The 20,232-nt window shown below is 42.6% G+C and overlaps 1 protein-coding gene across 1 annotated transcript in view; it reads left to right on the forward strand.

The window, feature by feature from the left end:
• Window positions 1-1,458: 1,458 nt before the first annotated feature.
• The window catches only part of IL21R (interleukin 21 receptor), a 47,205-nt gene continuing 28,431 nt past the window's right edge, over window positions 1,459-20,232 (forward strand). Inside the window, exons 1-4 of the mRNA XM_040356714.1 lie at window positions 1,459-1,666; window positions 10,230-10,317; window positions 14,349-14,463; window positions 19,552-19,736. Coding sequence (XP_040212648.1) covers window positions 10,254-10,317; window positions 14,349-14,463; window positions 19,552-19,736 — 364 coding nt within the window. The 5' untranslated portion in view covers window positions 1,459-1,666; window positions 10,230-10,253. The remainder of the gene's footprint in view (window positions 1,667-10,229; window positions 10,318-14,348; window positions 14,464-19,551; window positions 19,737-20,232) is intronic.

The raw sequence follows: 20,232 nt of genomic DNA on the forward strand, positions 1-20,232 counted from the left end.
AAGACATGGAAAGGTGCTCGTGGCAGGACAGGGCCAGTGCTAGACTATTTTGTGCACTAGGCAAGACCAGCAACTTGCGCCCCCCCCCAAAAAAAATAAGTCTTCTATACCTCTAAAATATCATTTCTATACCTCTATACAGTAAAGAAATGGTGCAAAATAGTCTAGCAGGGCCCTGTCTTTGCTCCCCTGTGATGTTTGTTGCCCCCTCGAAGAACTGCCGGACACAGCAAGCATAGTATTAATGACGGCTTCACTGCCCGATTTCCTATTGTGCATGCGCGAGGATCGCGGCTCGCCGTCACTGGTCCCCGCTCTCTCCTGGGAACAGTGTTTCCCAGAAGACAGCGGGGGGGGTGACGTCACAGGCTGGATTCCCCGCGGGGATCAGACCCAAAAGTGGTGCAAATACCTGTCTCAGACAGGAATCTGCACCCCCCTCCCCCATGAAAGGTGCCAAATGTGTCACCGGAGGGGGGGAGGGATCCAAAAAGCGGACGTTCACTTTTTGTGTGAACCTCCGCTTTAAATAATTTCCTGGGATTTTTTTTTGTTACTCTCCTCCGCTATGTGCTTTTGTGTTCTATATTAACCGCCCAGATTGCACCCTTACATTTCTTATTGCATTCTTTATAAAGTTGGAATGCTGAAAATGACCCATCCTCAGCTTTGTATTTTTTTGAAGGCCTTTTCCTTTGTTTTTATATTTATTTTTACATTGCAGTTTAGCCACCCAGGATTTTTATTAGCTCTTTTAAATGTATTTCCCATTGGAATGCACTGGCCGATAACTTTATTTAGAATTCTCCTAAAGCACTCCCATTTTTCCTCCGTGTTCTTTGTTCCTAGGATTTTATACCATTTAATATCTTCTATTAAGGGAAACTACTTCCGCTAAGTGGCACCAGGGTTTTAGTTTAGAGACTGCATGGAAGGCTGTGAGTTTGGAAATGTTACCCCATTTTAAAATTAAATATCTTCTAAGACACAGAGGACCTACAGTCTAGCAATAACAAACAAAAATCTTTGCCATTTGTAAGGCTGGCCAAATTAGACAAGTGCCACTCTGGGAAAAGGAAGACGTTTGCCCATTCTGATTTGCACCAGTACCCACCAACAATTTAGTGCATTCCCCACTGAAAACGGGGCATGAGTAGCCAGGTTGCGCAGATATCTTCCGTTAAACATTGGAAGGACTCATGATAGATTTTAAAATACTTTTAAAACTTAGCTGTGGATTAAGTACTGTCAGCCTTCAAAGTTGTGATAAGTAAATAGTACTATACAATAAAACCTTCTTTGAAGGACAAAATACATCCCTTTGCTGAATTATATTTATTGCTAAAGTAAAAAATGTACAGTATTCATTAATTAATGTTTAGCTGTAAATTTGGTTAATTGCTCTGACGTCATCATGAATATGTATTTTTTTTTCACCCACCTTCTCAGAGACACAAGTACAACATGTTGGTTCAGTTTTGTCTACACATCCCACACCACCACATCCTTACGTATGACACCAGCGACATATGTAACAATTACATAGATGCCTACTGATATGCAAATCATTTTTTGTCTCTTCAGTCGGCTGTCTTGTGTTTGTAGAGTCACTACACTTGCCTGTGATCATCTAAATAGATTCTCCGTGATGGACAATTAAACACAGGTAATTTTTGAACTTGTCACCAATGACCCATCTGTCTTTTGAATGAGTATGATAAACTCTGTATTTGTTTAGTTGGTTATCATTTATTATTTATGTGTAAAGCTGTCAATATACTAGTAAAATATTGTTGGAAAATTCTTGTTTTTAGAACATTTGTTCAATTTTTTAATTGTTATTAAGCTCAAATCAGTGTTTGCTTTGGACTGAACTGGCAAGAGAATTTGAAAAAGCAGGATAGACCATTGCCCTTACATGATTTATTTCCTAAGCGTTTATGTGGTTTTTATTTTAGAAAGTCCATTCATTCCAAAATAAAATCCAAAAAATGTAATTTATTTTTCTTAACTTAGCTTTTATTGAAATTTCAAAAAGAGTATGCATTGTACAGACAGAAATGTGCATCATAAGTAGCAAAAAATAAAATGGCAGATGATATAGTAGGTGAACAATTAGTAATAGTACAGTGTACAAGGATGAACTTAACCGTTATGGTAAAAAGTTTAACAAATGAGAAACTGCTGCATTTATATAGTGGGATGGATTGGAAGTCAGCTAACAGTAAGGTAAAGTATTATATCAGACGGGGTGTTCAGATTGGGTTTGGATAGAATGGGAAGGCTGTAAAGCAGGTGTAGGTCATGTGAGATTTATGCCCTGTACACACGATCGGTTTGTCTGATGAAAACGGACCGATGGACCGTTTACATCGGACGAACCAATCGTGTGTGGGTCCCATCATTTTTTTTCCATCGGTGAAAAAAAATAGAACCTGTTTTAAAATTTTCGTATGGTTAAAAAACCGATAGAAAAAAACGATCGTCTGTGGGGAAATCCATCGGTCAAAAATCCACGCATGCTCAGAATCAATTCGATGCATGCTCGGAAGCATTGAACTTCATTTTTCTGTGCACGTCACCGCGTTGGACACGATCGGATTTTTAATCAATGGTGTGTAGGCAAGACAGATGAACGTCAGCTTCATCGGATATCTGATGAAAAAATCCAGCGGTTTGTTTTCATCAGACGAACCGATTGTGTGTACAAGGCATTAGGCTTTTTGGGTCTGTCATCCAAAGTTCCCAGTGATTATGAAATTTAGGGAGTTGTAGGTGAGCTTTGGCATACATAAATTCCTTCAGGCAGTTGTTAATGAGGAGTGTGATCACTTCCGAAATAGATGGGGGAGTGGGGATTTCCACTTTCTAACAATTGCTAGGCGGGCAGCTATAAAAACATGGGTAATGATCGTGTGTGATTTCTGGGGTCAAGTGTCAATATCCAGATCCAAAAGAATAAGGATAAGGGAAAAGAGGTTGAGATGATAGAAAGGATGAGTTTAGATTGGACCAGTAAAGAGTCAGGCCTCGTACACACGGCCGAGGAACTCGACGTGCCAAACACATCGAGTTCCTCGGCCAGTTCAGCCCTGAAGCCGCCGAGGAGCTCGGCGGGACGAGAGCTCCCATAGAACAACGAGGAAATAGAGAACATGTTCTCTATTTCCTCGCCGAGGTCCTCGTCGGCTTCCTCGGCCGAAAGTGTACACACGACCAGTTTCCTCGGCAGAATTCAGCCAGAAACTCGGTCGGAAGCTGAATTCTGCCGAGGAAACTGGTCGTGTGTACGGGGCCTGAGTGTGGGGGGGCAATTCCATCATATGTGCAGGGGAGATCCATAGCTTCCACAGTTTCTCCAGCATGTGTTGGTTGTAGAGGGGTAGATACATGCTACATTCTAATTTAGCAGGTGTGAGGTACCAGTCATGGAATATTTTCTGGACAGATTCCCAGTGAAGTAGGCAGCGAGAGAACTTTAATGGTGCATAAAGAGAGTGATACCACTGCTGGGGGTGTAAGTACGTTTTAGTAGTACTTCCCAGAGGTCCATTGTTGGCTTCATGAGGTCACGGGAGATGGTGGTGAGAAGTTTGTAGATATAGGAAATACCCCTGTGGTTTGGACAGATTTGTTGGTAGAATTGTAACAAGTGCAAAGGTAAGAGACTGTTTGACCAATTCACATGGGAGAGAACTGAGCAAAGTCTGATTTTTTTTAATGTCATTAAAAATGATCGCGTGTGGCCTCCAGAGCATTTTTCAAGATGTAAAAATGGGCATTAAAAATTTCGAACATGCTCTAATTTTTCACAACGTTTTTAACGTTGTAAAAAATGGTCGTGTGTAGGCTTTAACAACGTTTTTTTTCCACGATCTTGTGTAGGCAAGGCCGTTTTAAAGATCGGGTTGAAAAAACCTTCGTTTTTTCTAGACCATTAAAAATGTCATTTTTTACAACCCGAAAAACGGTCAAGTGTACGCGGCATCAGATATTTAAATAAATCTTTGAAAGTGCTGTTGTGATAGGTCCTTATTTGTTGAAATGAGAGTAATAGGGAGTCTTTGTATAGGTTTCCGACTGTTGTTAGACTTGAGGTTGTCCAGTCCAAAAAATGTTATGAAAGTACTTTTAAACGACACTTGTCAAGTAATCAGATGAACTGATGAGAATTTCCGTACAGTAAAACCTTGGTTTGAGAGTAACTTGGTTTGAGAGCATTTTGCAAGACAAGCAACATTTTTTTATAAATTTTGACTTGATATACAAGCGATGTCTTGATATACAAGTAGTGTCATGTCACAACTGGGTATAAAAGAGAAAAGAGGTGCCTCTAAGTGTAGCAATATGGTTACATTTAATGAAGGTACAACATTTAGCACCATATTGCTACACTTAGAGGTGCCTCGCTTCTCTTTTTGGCTTCATTTCCATGGACGTTTTTACAGCCACTTTTTTTAGCCTTTTTTACAGCTTAAAAACGCCTGTCCATGTTTAAAAAACATTTTTTGAGCGTTTTTGATTGTTTTTTAATGTCTGGCGTTTTTACAGCTCTAGGCTGGAGCTTCAGAACGCAGTGGTCCTGGTTTTTTTTTTGCAGCTTAAAAACGTCTCAGACATCTACAGCTCAAAAACGTCATGGTGGGCATGAGGCCATAGACTAACATGGAGAGCTGTTTTTAAGCTGCAAAAAACGCTCAGAAAAGTGGCTGTAAAAACGTCCAAAAACATTCATGGAAATGAAGCCTTAGGCCACTTGTGTTAGCCTTTTTTACAGCTTATAAACGCCTGTCCATGTTTATTTTGTAAAAAAAATAAAACATTTTTTGTGTGAGCTGGAGCTCAAAAACGCAGTGGTAGCGTTTTTGAGCGTTTTTGCGTGTTTTTGAGTGTTTTTTAAAGTCTGGCGTTTTTACAGCCCTGGTCCCGCGTTTTTTTTACAGTTTAAAAATGCCTATGCCATTTGCAGCTCAAAACCGCCTATGTGGGCATGATGCCATAGAATAACATGGACAGGCGTTTTTAAGCTGTAAAAAACGCTCAGAAAAGTGGCTGTAAAAACGCCAGTGGAAATGAAGCCTAATACTCTGTAACTCCTGCTGGATTTTGCTTCTAATCCCCTTGTGGAGGCTTCCATTTGTAGATGGACATTTTATGGTTGCATAACCTATCACATTGCTATAATCTTTTTATATGGACTATAAACTGAAGGACCTATGAATAAATGGTTGTGGAACGAATCGTTTGAGCTTCCATTATTTCTTATGGGGGAAGTGCTTTGGATTACAAGAATGCTCGCAATCCAAGGTTTTACTGTATTTATGTTTGTGCGAACATTCATTCAGAAATCCATTAGTGTATGGCCAGCTTGATTCAATTCAATAATGTTCTTTACATTTGATTGAGCACAGAAGAGTTTGAACCCTTTTTGGCTGTTTATGTTGTCTATTTTGCCATTGGTGAAATCTCCCCTCACCGTTTGTCCAGCTGTGAGTGGAATGCCTCCAACAAGAACACAAACAGCAATAAAAACTGGGGTTTAAAGGGTTTGTAAAGGAATTTTTTTTATCTTAATAGCTTCCTTTACCTTGATGCAGTGCTGTTTTCATGTCCTCATTGTTCGTTTTTGCTCTAAGGTTGCTGTAATTCTTCTCTGATCTCCACACTTCCTGGTTGTCTGTTTCCTGATAACCACAGTACTGTTTTTTTTTTAAATCTCTGTGGTCACTAATCAAGCAGGCTGCTCTGCGTGTCCATTCACACACAGAGCCACTAATTAGCCCCCCCCCTCTCTCTCTTCCTTGGCTCACTGGCTGTGATTGACAGTAGCGGGTAAGGCTGATGCACACAGGTTTGCACCCATAATCAGAGGAAACCCTATCCACTGTTACCGGGTGGAAGTATTGGGTAGGTGGGGGTGCTGAAACATCTCCCACTGCCATTTCAAAAGGGATATAAATAAATAAATTACTACACTGGTGGGACATTCATCATATAATTCTGGCACCCAGTCAGTCAGTGATAAACGGGAGCAGTGTGGATTTGAGACTTCAGCTTTTTTTTTTTTTTTTTTTAACAAACGTGTCATACTTACCTGCTCTGTGCAATGGTTTTGCACAGACCAGCCCTGATCTTCTTCTTCTTCTTCTTGGGTCCCAGCTGGTGCTCCTAGGTCCTCCTCCTTGACCAGTGCCCCTAAAGCAAGCTGATTCCTATGGGGGGCACTGGTGGGAGCTCGCTCCCGAGCCTGACTCAATGCGTCCATAGAGCCGCGGCTTGGTCCCACCCCCTGCTCACTCCTCATTGGCTCACTGGCTGTGATTGACAAGCAATCAGGAGTAGAGAGACCTGGGACAGCTGAGGCTCCAATATATATTGCTGGATTGAGAGGGGGCTCAGGTGAGTATTGGGGGAGCTGTGGGGGGGAGCCACACACATTTTTTTTTTTTACCTTCATGCATGGGATGCATAAAGGTAAACAAATATTAACCTTTACAACCACTTAGCGTTAGTGTGGTGCGTTAATGCGCATGCATTACTGTGCATTATGCCACATTGGTCAATGACAAATCCGTGGTCTTCCAATACACCAAAACGTCCCTTATATTTCATTAGTGCATTGTGGTGCTATTCAAAATGAATGGCACCGTAATGTGTCAACGCATGTAAGGCGTGTTGATTCACATTGCGGTAACAGAGACTAGATGTAAAAGGGGGCCCTACTCATAAATTCCTCTCAGCTACTGGAAAATAGTACTGGGGCAGTATGAAACCTGCCGTGACAACTTCTAAATCTGTTTTGAGTAAAAATCTGTCTCATTTTGATAAAAAATCTGTCACATCTTGAGAGGAAAATTCGTCAAATTTTCGTCATATTTGTTACAAAGGCATTACTGAATCTGACCGTACTCTAGTAGAATTTTGTTAGAAATTTTTCATTTTAATAATGTTGGTTCAACTTTCTAATGGTTAGTGGGATCAGATTGATGTTCATTGTCAACTGCAGTGACAAGAAAGCTCAAAGGAACAGGATAGAACATTTTTCTCAAACAGTGAGTGTGGTTTTCGTTTGGGAAAGTCAATTCGTTCCAAAAACAATGGTAAGAGCAAAGGAAAATTTGAAGCACTTTCGAATAACATTTGTCAAGGCATCAAATGTACTTTTTTACGAATGTTCAACATAAATCTACAAGTATATTGCCAGGCTGCTAATTTGTTTCTAAATTTGATGCTAATTTTCTTGATAAATGTACCTCTGTTCTGGGCACTTTTGAAGGTGTCTAAGGAAGAACAAATAGTGAAGGGTCTTGCTATAGCAGGGGTTATCAGGTCTGACCGTAGACTGTGGTCTTACAAGAATAGAGTGTCCACCTCATTGTGTTGTAGGCTTTGTTTTAACCTTCCACTCCATGTGGGGGTGTGAAGATATATCAGTGGTGATAGACAGTAGCCACAATTCACACTACATCTGTCATATTTCCTGCAGCCCATTATTTTACATTTAGTATGCTATTTTTGAAATATACAAAATTTGTTTTACAAAATTTGCCTTATTAATGTGGTGCTACCCTCATAGGAGTTGCTAGATAGATGCTCAGGGTTCATTTTCCCAACAATTGCCCCACAGCCAGGCACACGGTCACAGTCACTCTTTGGCTCAATGAACAGTCCTGGGGTTTTATTTTTGGTGTTTTTCTTTTTGGGTAACTTGGATGGGGTTAGGGAATTGAGCGAGGTACTCCAGAAACTATGTAGAAATGAGAGGACACTTATCTTCCATATAACCTGGTCCAGACTGGCCATAGGGCATACCGGGCATATCCCCGGTGTCTGTATGGGCTGTATTGTAGAGGGCGGCTGTAATTTGGGGGGGGGGGTCTGTATTGTAGAGGAGGTCTGTAATGTAGGGGGGTCTGTAATGTAGAGGGGTCTGTATTGTAGAGGGGCCTGTACTGTAGGGAGGTCGGTGTAACATGCAGGGGGTCCAGAACTGTTAGGGGGTGTCCGTGTAACAAACTGTGGGGGGCTGTGTAATGTAAAGGGGTCCAGAGGTGTTGTGCTGTATAATGTAAGAGGGTCCAGAGGTGCAAGGTGCTGTGTAATGTAAAGGGGTCCAGAGGTAAATGGTGCTGTGTAATGTAAAGGGGCCCAGTAGTGCAGGGTGCTGTGTAATGTAAAGGCGCCCAGAGGTGCTGTGTAATATAAAGGGGTCTAGAGATGCAGGGTGCTGTTTAATGTAAAGGGGCCCAGAGGTGCAGGGTGCTGTGTAATGTAAAAGGGTCCAGAGGTGCGGTGCTATGTAATGTTAAGGGGTCCAGGGTGCTGTGTAATGTGAAGGGGTCCAGGGTGCTGTGTAATGTAAAGGGGTCCTGAGGTGCAGGGTGCTGTGTAATGTAAAGGGGTCCAGAGGTACAAGGTGCTGGAACCCCACATCCCATCATTAACCGCCGATGCAAAGCACCGCCGCCATGACAAAGCTGTCGCTCAGACTGACTCTATTTTCTTCTGGGTGTGAAATGGGAAGTCTTTCTCTGTTTAACAGCAGGAACCCAGCACTGTGTACTCTTTTGTAGCGGAATCTACATGGAGTACATACAGTCTTTAGAGCAAGTGCAGCACTTAGCGAAGGAAATAGTACATTTGGACCAGCTTGGAAAGCTTTAAAGGGGTTGTAAAGGTAATTTTTTTATTTTCTAAATAGGTTCCTTTAAGCTAGTGCATTGTTGGTTCACTTACTTTTTCCTTTGATTTTCCTTCTAAATGTTTTTTTCTTTGTTTTCTTTGTCTGAATTTCTCACTTCCTGTTCCTCCTCAGTAAGCTGTTCAGTAAGCTGTTCTGGCTGACTAACCACCGCTCGGATGATGGTGGCAAGTTTACTGAGGAGGAACAGGAAGTGAGAAATTCAGACAAAGAAAAAAAACATTTCAAAGGAAAAGGTAAGTGAACCAACAATGCACTAGCTTATATTAAATTAGAAAATAAAAAACAAACCTTTACAATCTCTTTAAATGTTTTTCAAAATAACAAGAAATTGATGTATGAAAAGTCTGCTAACAGGAACAATTCTTGTTACACGTAGCAACAGTCAGCAGTCACATTTAATTTTCATAACCTAAATTTCAGAAATTACAATTGGAAGCTGATTGGATATGATGGGCATTTCATACAGCACACTTCTTTGTAAATAACTTTGTTTGTTTTGGCGTGTAGAATGGGTAGAGCCCCGCTACGGTTTTTAATTCTGTCTGCAAACTTCCTCTAGTTTTCTCTCTACGCAAACAACAACAAAATCATTTCTTCAGTTGCGTGCATTAGTATTAGAACCGTATACAAGTGGGTAATCTCTAGTGATATATATGAGAAGCTCACTGCTATATCAAAAAAGTGACATATGACGGCCGCTAGGGTGCACCATGCAGCCACCTCAACACCCCTTAACAATAATAGTGATAGTGATTGCAGGGAAAAAAAAATAACATTTAGATCAAAAACCATAAACTGAATTTGAGTTTTAGCTCTGAATGAAAATAATACTAATAAACAGTCCAAAGTATTGACAATAAAAAGTCCATAAATAGCAGGTAAGATGTCAAACACCCGTGCATCTGTACCACATTACAGATTGGTTGTAAACATGTCCAAAAGAAGAAAGTGACATATCCTCCACCAGACTTATAGATTGGCTTCTTACAGGATTTCCACAATCCCTTATGACAGGGGATCAGAAACAGCATGCAATAGGTCCCAATCTCACAGTATCAGATATATGCGGTCCTAATGGATCTCGTTCACAAGAAATTTCACCGGTATCAGTGCCCACCATGTAAGAAACAGTAACAGCTCCACATAGTGTATTAAATGAGTAGAAATTGATTTAAAAAGTTAAAATTGCACTTACAGATATGCAGTTAAAAAATCGCCTTGAATCTAATGTGTCGGCCAGTACACAAAACTCTCAGGTACCCGTCCACTGGGGGAACGTTTAGAGCTTCTTGGGTGACGACAGCGCTTCATTAAATTGAAGGCGATTGAGGGCAGGAAGGTCAAGAAATAATCATTTTCTTTTCATTTGGAATATATTGTGGTGAAGGGATGCTCAACACAGAAGTTTTTTTTTACCATAATGCAGAGAATGCATTAAGGTAAAAAAATAAAAAAAAGACTTTAGAACCACTTTAAACACATGAATGACCTTTTGGCAATAAAGTGGTCCTTTTTTTGGTTTCAGGAAAAAACAACAGCCATTAAAAAGATGAAGAGGAGAAGTAAAGCAATAATAGTCCTGTTATTATCTTTGTGCAGCATAACAATGACAGGTAAGTACAGTTATGTATTTTGTGCTTTCAGCGCGGTGTTACTTGGGTTCTGATACTTTAACCACACCTACACTTTAGACAATTTTTCCCCATTAAGCCACATCAATACAAATCCTCTAAGCAAAAACCAGTGCTGACTCAGAAACTGACAGCAAGAAATGTTTCAAAGAAATGACTCATTGCCAGTCATTAAGTTAAATCCATATTTACTGTATTAACTCATTTGTCACTGTTAAAATAGAAGGTCCTCTTCATGAAAAAACAAACAAAAAAAAACTGCCATTTTAAAATATCCTAGGAAACTTACCATCAAGCCAGTAAAAAAAAAGAAAAAAAACACTGTTCAGCTTTTTGCACTAAAAATAGAGATAGAAATCTTTGTGGATCTGCCCCAGCGCAGCGTATCTGAGATACGCTACGCCGCCGTAACGTACTTTTTTTGGTTTGAATCCTGAAAGAATTTGCGCCGTAAGTTACGGCGGCGTAGTGTATCTCTCACGGTGTAACGGCGCCTAATTCAAATTGGCGAGTAGGGGGCGTGTTTCATTTAAATGAAGCGCGTCCCTGCGCCGAACGAACTGCGCATGCGCCGTCCCTAAATTTCCCGCCGTGCATTGCGCTAAATGACGTCGCAAGGACGTCATTGTTTTGACGTGGACGTAAATTACGTCCATCCCGATTCACGGACGACTTACACAAATGAAAATGTTGCCATTGTATCTTGTTTTGAGGATTTAAAACAAAGATACGACACGGGAAATTTGAAAGTACGCCGGCGTACTCTCTTTGTGGATCTGCCCCAGAGGTTTTAGTTGCTAATATTTGGCTTGTGGGTGTATGCTGATCATATCTTTTTTGAACTTTGCTGGAAATGTTTTGCTGCCAGGTTGACTGCCTCTGCACACCCCTTACGTCTTCTGTTGAAATTGTTATTTAAAAAAAAAGTAAGCCCCTTAGATATTGGCTGCACTGTATAATAAGGCAAGATTGGTCATACTAGCACCCACTTATATTTAGAGTTCATTCAAGTGCTCTGTCCTATAATGCATGAAGAGCTGCTTTATTTTTCTGCCCTAGCAATGAGATGCATGCAGACAGTTGAGTTTGATGGGTACACAAGGATGGCTGCCATGCAACAGAGGAACTTCTAGATCTCAATGAAGTACAATTGAAGTAACATCATTGTACTCTTAAACAGGGGCGGTTCATTAGGGGCACCTGAGGCTCTAATTGGATTTAAAAAAAGGGTGGGCTCGGGGGGAAAACAGAGCACTGCGCCCTGAGCCCACTCAGTTGTGTGACATAAGCAAAGTCTTAGGACTTCTGGGCAATCGGGTCTCAGTACCCGCTTCCTGTTTGGCTAGGAGGAGAAGCAATGCCTGTTCAGTCGGGAGGACAAGCAACGGCCCCGGTTCTTTCCTTGGCAAGCTGGAGCAAAAAGCAGCATCGGCCTCCTAAGCTAAGGCCACTAATCGCCACCCGTGGGGGACACTGATTGCCACCACCCATCTCCCACTGGGGGGGTGGGGCAGGTTTGTTTGCCGGCCCCCCAAAATTTTGAACACCAGCCTCCAATGCACTTAACACATCCAAGGCGAACAGCACCGCTCCAGACCTGTGCTCTGGGTGCCGTTGTTCTGTCAAAATAACCAATTCATCAAGATCTCCAATTACGTATCGTATCGGAGCGGACTAACAATATCTGTTTAAAATACTGTGTACTGAAGTGTACGCGGTTGCCTGTGTTGTGTCAAAACAGCAAGTCGTCGAAATCTCCAATTACTGACGATTTACAGTAACAGAAATTGACTTAATTGGAGATCTTGATGAATTAGCTATTTTGACAGAACACCGACACCAGTGCTCATGATCCAAGGTACTAATAATCACAAACCGTACATTGGGATTGACTCTTTCATTTATTAATCCACAAGCAGCATAGCCACATACAAAACATTCCAGCCCAGGGACCACCCCTCCTTGATGCGTTTCACCAAATTACGCATATGGCGCAACTAAAGGCAAAACCTTTTTTCCCCATTTTCGAAATCTTAAGTTAGCGTCATAGCCCCTGTCCAATTTTTTTGCCATCTGTGTCCCATTGGCCAGACTTCCCTTGCTTCCTGTCCCATAGCCAAAATGGGAAAGTGAGAGGAACTCACTCCAAAGTATGGGAATCCCTGGTAGTCACCAGGGTCAGCAGGACTAGTTCCTCATTGGAAGATTTCCCCTCTATTACTACTGTTCCAATCCCTCTGCACTCTGCCCAAATGTAAAAAAATGTGTTTTTAACCTGATAATTAAAAACTTTAACGGTGAACACATCAAGAAGGGGCTGTCCCTTCTATTTTGTATGCTTGTGAACTAATAAAGACATATAAAGAAGTCAATCCCAGTGTGTGGTTCGTGATTATTAACCTCACAGGTGATATCTCACAAATACCCCCTATAATTGTAAAAAAAATAAATATATATATAAATGTAATTGAAATCATCAACAATCAAAAAAACAAACATAACATAAAAAAAAACATTAAAAAAAAACATAAAAAAAATATATAACAATAGTGCATCAACAGTGCAGTGCTTAATATTGTCTCTTGTGAATAGTCCCAATTTGTGCGTTAAAGTGATTCTGATATCAAAATCTTCTTATCAACTGTATTCTTGCTTAAGGTGAAACCTTTCCGCCACTAAACATCAATATCTTCTGTCACCCAAAAATGCTCAAACATATGAATGCGCTTACCAGAAATATCTGACTTCTTTATTGAAAAAGAGAGACAGATATGGCTTTAGCAGGATTGTGCCTGCACTCTCGGCGTCCCAGGTTAGATATATATAAAAAAAAAAATAAAGCCCATTGCATAATACTGTTTTTTATTTAAAAGCATAAGAAAAAGGTGCCAAGTGGCCTCTTACATGGGGCTGCAGATATATCACTGCTACTGGCGGTTTCACTTTACTCCCACCTCCGTGGTTTGGCGTGCGTTCCGCCTGGTACTGCCTGCTCCTACAGCGTCTGAGACGCCCCCTGAAGACGTAAACCAATGAAACATACGTCGGTGGCGGTACCTGGTCACGTGATAGCCTGACGTCCTCTCCGACGCTGTAGGAGCTAGCAGTACCCGGCGGAACGCACGCCAAACCACGGAGGTGGGAGTAAAGTGAAACTGCCAGTAGCGGTGATATATCTGCAGCCCCAGTCTTTTTCATGTAAGAGGCCACTTGGCACCTTTTTCTTATACTTTTAAATAAAAAACAGTATTATGCTATAGGCTTTTTTCCCCCTTTTTTTTATATATCTAACCTGGGACGCAGAGAGTGAGGTATTTGAGAGCATTCCTGTCAATCCAGCATGTGTCCAGGCACAATCCTGCTAAAGCCATATCTGACTCTCTTTTTCAATAAAGAAGTCAGATATTTCTGGTAAGCGCATTCATATGTTTGAGCACTTTTGGGTGACAGAAGATATTAATGTTTGGTGGCGGAAAGATATCACCTTAAGCAAGAATACAGTTGATAAGAAGATTTTGATATCGGATTCAATGTAACGCACAAATTGGGACTATTTACAAGAGACAATATTAAGCACTGCACTTGTGTTGATGCACTATTGTTATATATGTTTGTTTTTTTGATTGTTGATGATTTCAATTACATTTATATATATTTTATTTTTTTACAATTATAGGGGGTATTTGTGAAATATCGTCTTGTAGTTGGGCTCCCTCTATATTTACCTTCACACATTGCAAGTATACAATTTGTCACAGAGGAGCAGCTTTAATTTATCTTTAATAATAACTCAATTAATTAAAAAAAAAATTGGCGCTGAATATTTCTACACATATTAACCTCATTTATAATTTTTTTCAAAAGGTGGGCTATGCCTTTATTACAGTTACAACTGACGGATGCTTTAAACCTACCTCAATCTCTCCAAAAATAACATTTTGTCTAAAGTTTTTATAGAACATTTGCATACGCATCTTTTTTACCATGCTTATTTGTATTGCTTTATCTTGCAGTTGCAGGTTGTGAACATCTCCTCTGTTATGTCGATTACATAGACACCTTGACATGTAAATATAACAATGGCAAAGATGGAACCAGCGTCAATTTAAATTCATCAGCTGTAGATTGGTAAGATTCGAAGCATGTTTAACCGGCCTAATTGTCAAAAATGTGTGGGTATCAGAAATCCTAACTTATTTATGTTACACACACACACACTTTTTTGAACAACAAGAAGAATTCTAGGAATTCTAGGCAAAGCAGAAAGGTGGAAAAATGACACACGCTCTCCACTTTGGCCAATCAGAGAATGTTTTGAATTAATTCAGAAAATGCTTATGGCGCCTATACCATGTGGGTGACCTCCTGTGTTCACAGAGCAAACTCCATGGCTTATGCTATTTCCTGTAGTCAAAAAACAGCTAACATTCCAGCACATCATGTATTGTGTAAAGAAGGGGTGCTCAACCTTTTGACGAGCGAGGGCCACTTAAGTAATTTGGTAACCAGTCACAGGCCACATTGAACTATGGGGTTTTATCATCCTCCAAACCAAAAATGTAAACAAACTCTTGGGGCCAGATTCACATAGGTTAGCAGATCTTTAGATCCGCGTAACCTATGTGATTTAAGATCCGCCGCCGCAAGTTTTTGAGGCAAGTGGGTAATTCACAAAACACTTACCTCAAAACTTGCGGCGGCGGATCGTAAATCCCCCGGCGGAATTCAAATTCCGCGGCTAGGGGGAGTGTAGTATTTAAATCAGGCGCGTCCCCACGCCGATTTAAATGCGCATTCGCTGCCCGCGAATTTTCCCGGCGCGCATTGCTCCCAATGACGTTGCTAGGACGTCATTGGTTTCGGCGTGAGCGTAACTTGCGTCCAGCGCTTTTGTGAATCGACGTACGCAAACGACGTAAAAAAATAATTTGACACGGGAACGACGGCCATACTTAACATTGGCTGCGCCTCATAGAAGCAGGGGTAAGTATATGCTGGGAAAACCCTTACGTAAACGGCGTAAAGTCACTGCGTCGGGCCCGCGTACGTTCGTGAATTGGCATATCTCGCTGATTTACATATTCTCTGCGTAAATCAGCGAGAACGCCCCCAGCGGCCTTTTTAAAATTGCAGTTAAGATCCGACGGTGTAACACAGTTACACCTGTCGGATCTTAGGCATATCTATGCGTAACTGATTCTATGAATCAGTCGCATAGATACGACCGACGCAACTCTGAGATACGACGGTGTAACAGGAGATACACCGTCGTATCTCTATGTGAATCTGGCCCTTACTGTCTTGAGCCTCCTATAAGGCTGCTTTCACACTGATGCGCTGCGGTTTACCCTGTGGGTGAACCGCACTTTCAGAAAGTGCACCAAAACTGCAGGATATAATAGAAGTCTGTGTCTCAGTGCAGCTAACCCACAAGTGCACTGCACTGCACCTGCAGATCAATTTGAAAACAGCCTAATAACCCTTTTTTATAAGTGTTAATATGCCAATTGCAAAAGTGCAGTGTATGTGATGGCATCACTCTCCTGGCATACCTCTCCCAGGCAAAGTGCACTTGGTATCACTCTGCCATGAACAGGAGCCGGTTTTCTGTCGAGAAATGCCCCCTTTTGAATAATGCCCGCCCTGGAACTGCGCATGTACAGCGCTTGCGCAGTACGGAGCTGCTAAAAGCTTCCAAACATCGGAATTTACGAGCAGCTGTAGACATTGTGCCACACGCTCCCGATGCTCGTGCAACTCTGCAAGGGGCGGATTTCTTTTTCATGGCCTCGTGTGAAGGGCGGATGCCTACAGAAGGGGGTGTATTTTCTAAGGATGCCCAGTGCTGATAAGATGCGTGTGTAGGAAGAATAGCAGAGATATATTTGTTTAGGAGATGTGTTTGAGTTTCGTTAAAAATTCCACCCCCATCTTAACAGCACTGGCCATCATTAAAAAATATGCCCCCTTCTGTAGGCATCCGCCCCTCTCACGCTGCCATCATGATTAAATCCCTGCGCCGTTGTTAGATACAGGCTAAACCAAGATGGTGCCCAACGTTTATGTCAGAAGACACACTAATTCTATGCCAGGCTTTCTCTAGCACCAGTAGTCATGAGACCACTTTATTTAGAATTGAGAATCAAATGAGAGAGCTCGGGTTAGCAGAGGCCAGTGCTGACTACCTGCTCACCTACCTACACTAATCTAAGAATCAATCTGTTTATTATACATAGCATATACAGTTCCTACAGTCTCATCAACCAATCTACCAGTTTATTAATTGCCATATGTGGGAAAAGGTTTAAAAGATTAAAAAACTCCCATCCTCGGGTGAGTTGTGCCTGTTAGAACCCACCACAACCTTCTTTCAAATTCAATTAATGGGCATTACCAGCACATGTGTGATGTAAGCAACTTTTTTGTTTACATGTGTAGCGCCTGGTTACTTCCAAGTGCCGGTGATTTTTTAAATTTAGAGGGAGATCAGAGATTTAATTAGCTCTGATCCAGTTAATCTATTCAAATTGGGTCTCTGTCTCAGCTTGGCTGTGCTGTGGGCTTATTCTGTTGTTCCTGGGGTGCTATTCCCACCCCAGGATGATAGGTGGCGTCAGTGGAGTCGAGGTTTGGGTGCTTTTCCCCAGAAGCCTATCAGGAGGGTTTTGCCTTGCTGTGCATGCTGGGGGAGGGTATTTATGGGACAGACGCCATTGGTCTGGGTTCTTCTTCTTCGAGTGCGGCACCCACCTTAAGGGTGACTGCATCACAGCGCCCCGGCGAAATGGCCTACCAGGCCGGGGTGCACATGCCACGCTGTGTTCCTGATTCCGGGACAATGTTGGTCTGGAACATTTAAAGTAATCGACTGGATCCCCAATCCCGAGACGATCCCAAGCGAGATAGCTGTTCTGTGGGGAGTCCATCTGAGGAGAGTCAAGAGAGGCTAGCAATCCAATAGGGTCTCGACAATCCACCGGGGATCAAGGGAACCGAATAATGAAAGGATGGACGTTGGTCGCCTGTCAGTCGGTCACCTGTAAACTACCTGAAGGAGATCCAGGCCAAAGTCTTTTAAGGAGGTTTACCTCTGCTACCTTAATCCTAAGGAGGGTCTGTGGCAGAGACTTTTCCTCTAAGTTCCGAGTGATACTCTGGCTGCCAGGTCAGTGAGAGAGGCCTGTCCAGGTATGCTATACCCACTCCGGCTGGAGTGGCAAAGAAGACTAAGTGTTGTTGGAAGCAGGACTGTTTCCCTTTTGATATGCCTGAATCTGCTATTTCTCCTTCTACTATCACCGCAAAGTTTTATTGTTTTTACCCGGCTGGGTAATAAAGAACACAGAAAAAGACACCTATCGTGGACATTCCGTTAATGCTACATCCACCATACACCCTTAGACGGCGGAGGAGCCATGAGGTAACATGCCACCCAAAACAAACCAGCAGCTCCTTCGGGGGTAGTGCTACACATAGGCGACACTGATGGGCACTGAAAGGCTGCACTGATAGGTACTTATGAGTGGCACTAATAGGTGGCACTGCTGGGCACTGATACGTGACACTGATGGGCATTGATATGCGGCACTGATAAATGGCACTGATAGGCATCACTGATGGCACTGGCACACATTTTGGATGGGCACTGATTGGCAGCTGCCTGGGCACTGATTGGCATTTCCCCAGTGGTCTAGGGTGGCATACCTGGCGGTCCAGTGTTGTGGCCTTCCCCGGTGGGCCAGGCATCATCCTGGTGGTCCTAGGCAGACACCTGAGGGGGGCTGCACTGACAAACAATCAGCACAGACCCCCCCTGTCAGGAGAGCAGCCGATCGGCTCTCCTCTACTCGCATCTATCAGAGATTGACGGCTCTTCCTGTTTACATCATGATCAGCCGGGCTGATGGACATGGCTGATCACCTGGTAAAGAGTCTCTGTCAGAGGCTCTTTACCAAGATCGGTGTAGTGGTGTGTCAGACTGACACGACGCACCACCAATTGCCAGCTGTTATCCTGCTGGACGGCCTATAGCAGAATGATGTCCGGGCGGTGGTTCAGTTATCCTGACAGGGCGTCATAGGGTGGGAAATGGTGGTTGTAAAGCTTTGTTTTTACAACAACAAACATGTCATACTTACCTCCACTGTGCAGCTCATTTTGCACAGAGTGACCCCGATCCTTGACTTCTGGGGTTCCCCGGTGGCTCTTGCGGCTCTATCCCACATCAGATAACCCCCTAGGAGAAGCCCTCTCCCAGGGGGGTTACCTTGCGGGCATGCTCCCGAGTCTAGCATTTGCATCCATAGACACGAATGCCAGACTCGGCCCCCGCCCCCTGGCGCCCCCGTCATTGGATTTGATTGACAGCAGCTGGAGCCAATGGCTGTGCTGCTGTCAAGCTATCCAATCAAGAGCTCGGCCCCCGTGCAGAGAGGGACAGCTCGTCTCCACCAAGTGAATTCCAGGGCTCAGGTAAGTAAAACGGGGGGGCTGTCACTGCCAGAAGTTTTTTCACCTTAATTCATAGGACGTATTAAGGTGAAAAAACACAAGGGTTTACAACCCCTTTAATGTAGGGTAGGTAAGGGAATGTAAAGAAAATTTTGATCGATTGCTTAATAACAAAGATTTCATAGTACTTTCTTACTCAGTTTACACCCCATCTAAAGCCTAGTTTTCCTTTTCATATTTAAAGGAGTTGTAAATGAAAAAAAAATGTCACCTTTTTCACCTTCATCTATGCATTAAGGTAAAAAAACATTGCATAACGCCGCCCCCCCCCCCCCCCCGAGCCCCCGTTATACTTAACTGACCCCTCGAAAGTCCCACGCGGTCCCGAGATCCTATTCGCCGCTCAGCCTGGCCACTGATTGGCTAGAGCGGATGGGATTGAGAGCAGCGCAGCCATTGGCTGGCGCTGCTGTCAATCACATACAGTGGCGCGGCAGCTATGGCCACTTTGGCCGCTTGCTGTATCACGGGAGCACGCCCGCAATTAGTGACCACCATGCGAGCTCTCGCATGACTGTGGTTACTAATTGCAGGGCGGACCGAGACAGCCGCCGAGGGACCCCAGAAGACGTGGATCGGAGCCACTCTGTGCAAAACGAACTGCACAGTTGAGGTAAGTATGAAAATATTTTTCCTGTACAAACGCTTTAACTATTACACATGCAAAATATCTGATTGGCTTATATTTTCATGTTTTTTTAAAGGACACTTGAAGAGGAAAATGAGAACTGTGAACTGACTGCATCAGGTGGCAAACATGAGTACACCTGCACCATTGATATGAAAGACTTCACTTTTGACACTGAATGCACAATTTTCATAAATGCATCCATCAATGGAAATGACATTTTAATTCAGAATTGTGAACCATTCATCATAGGAAAAAAATGTAAGCCAGTAAACAGTCAAGCTATATTTATATTGCAGTAGAAATGGACTATGACAAAACATGCTTCTACTATGGAAATATGAGGTCTAGAGGGATTGTTGACCTATTCCTATTGTATTTTAAATAGGGCTGTTACTGATCAAAATGTTTCTGTTCGATTAATCGTTTTTTTTTTAATCGATTAATCGACTAATTTCGATTAATTATAACGCACATACAGATCCAACTACTTTTAGCTGATCTCCTTGCAGGCTGATTCCCAGTGCAGCTACCAACAACTGGAAAAATGGATAGCAGGATACAAAAAACACACACAAAGGCAGCGCTCCATGGGAATAGCATAAAAACTTATAGGGGCAGATCCACGTACAGCGGTGCATTTATCCGCGGGGCGTAGCGTATCTAAGATACACTACGCCGTCGTAACTTACTTTTTCTTTTCAAATCCTCAAAGAATCTGCCCCGTAAGTTACGGCGGCGTAGTGTATCTTTGGCG

The sequence above is a fragment of the Rana temporaria genome, chromosome 6 (assembly GCF_905171775.1).
Source record: "Rana temporaria chromosome 6, aRanTem1.1, whole genome shotgun sequence".
In the NCBI taxonomy this organism is placed as follows: domain Eukaryota; kingdom Metazoa; phylum Chordata; class Amphibia; order Anura; family Ranidae; genus Rana; species Rana temporaria.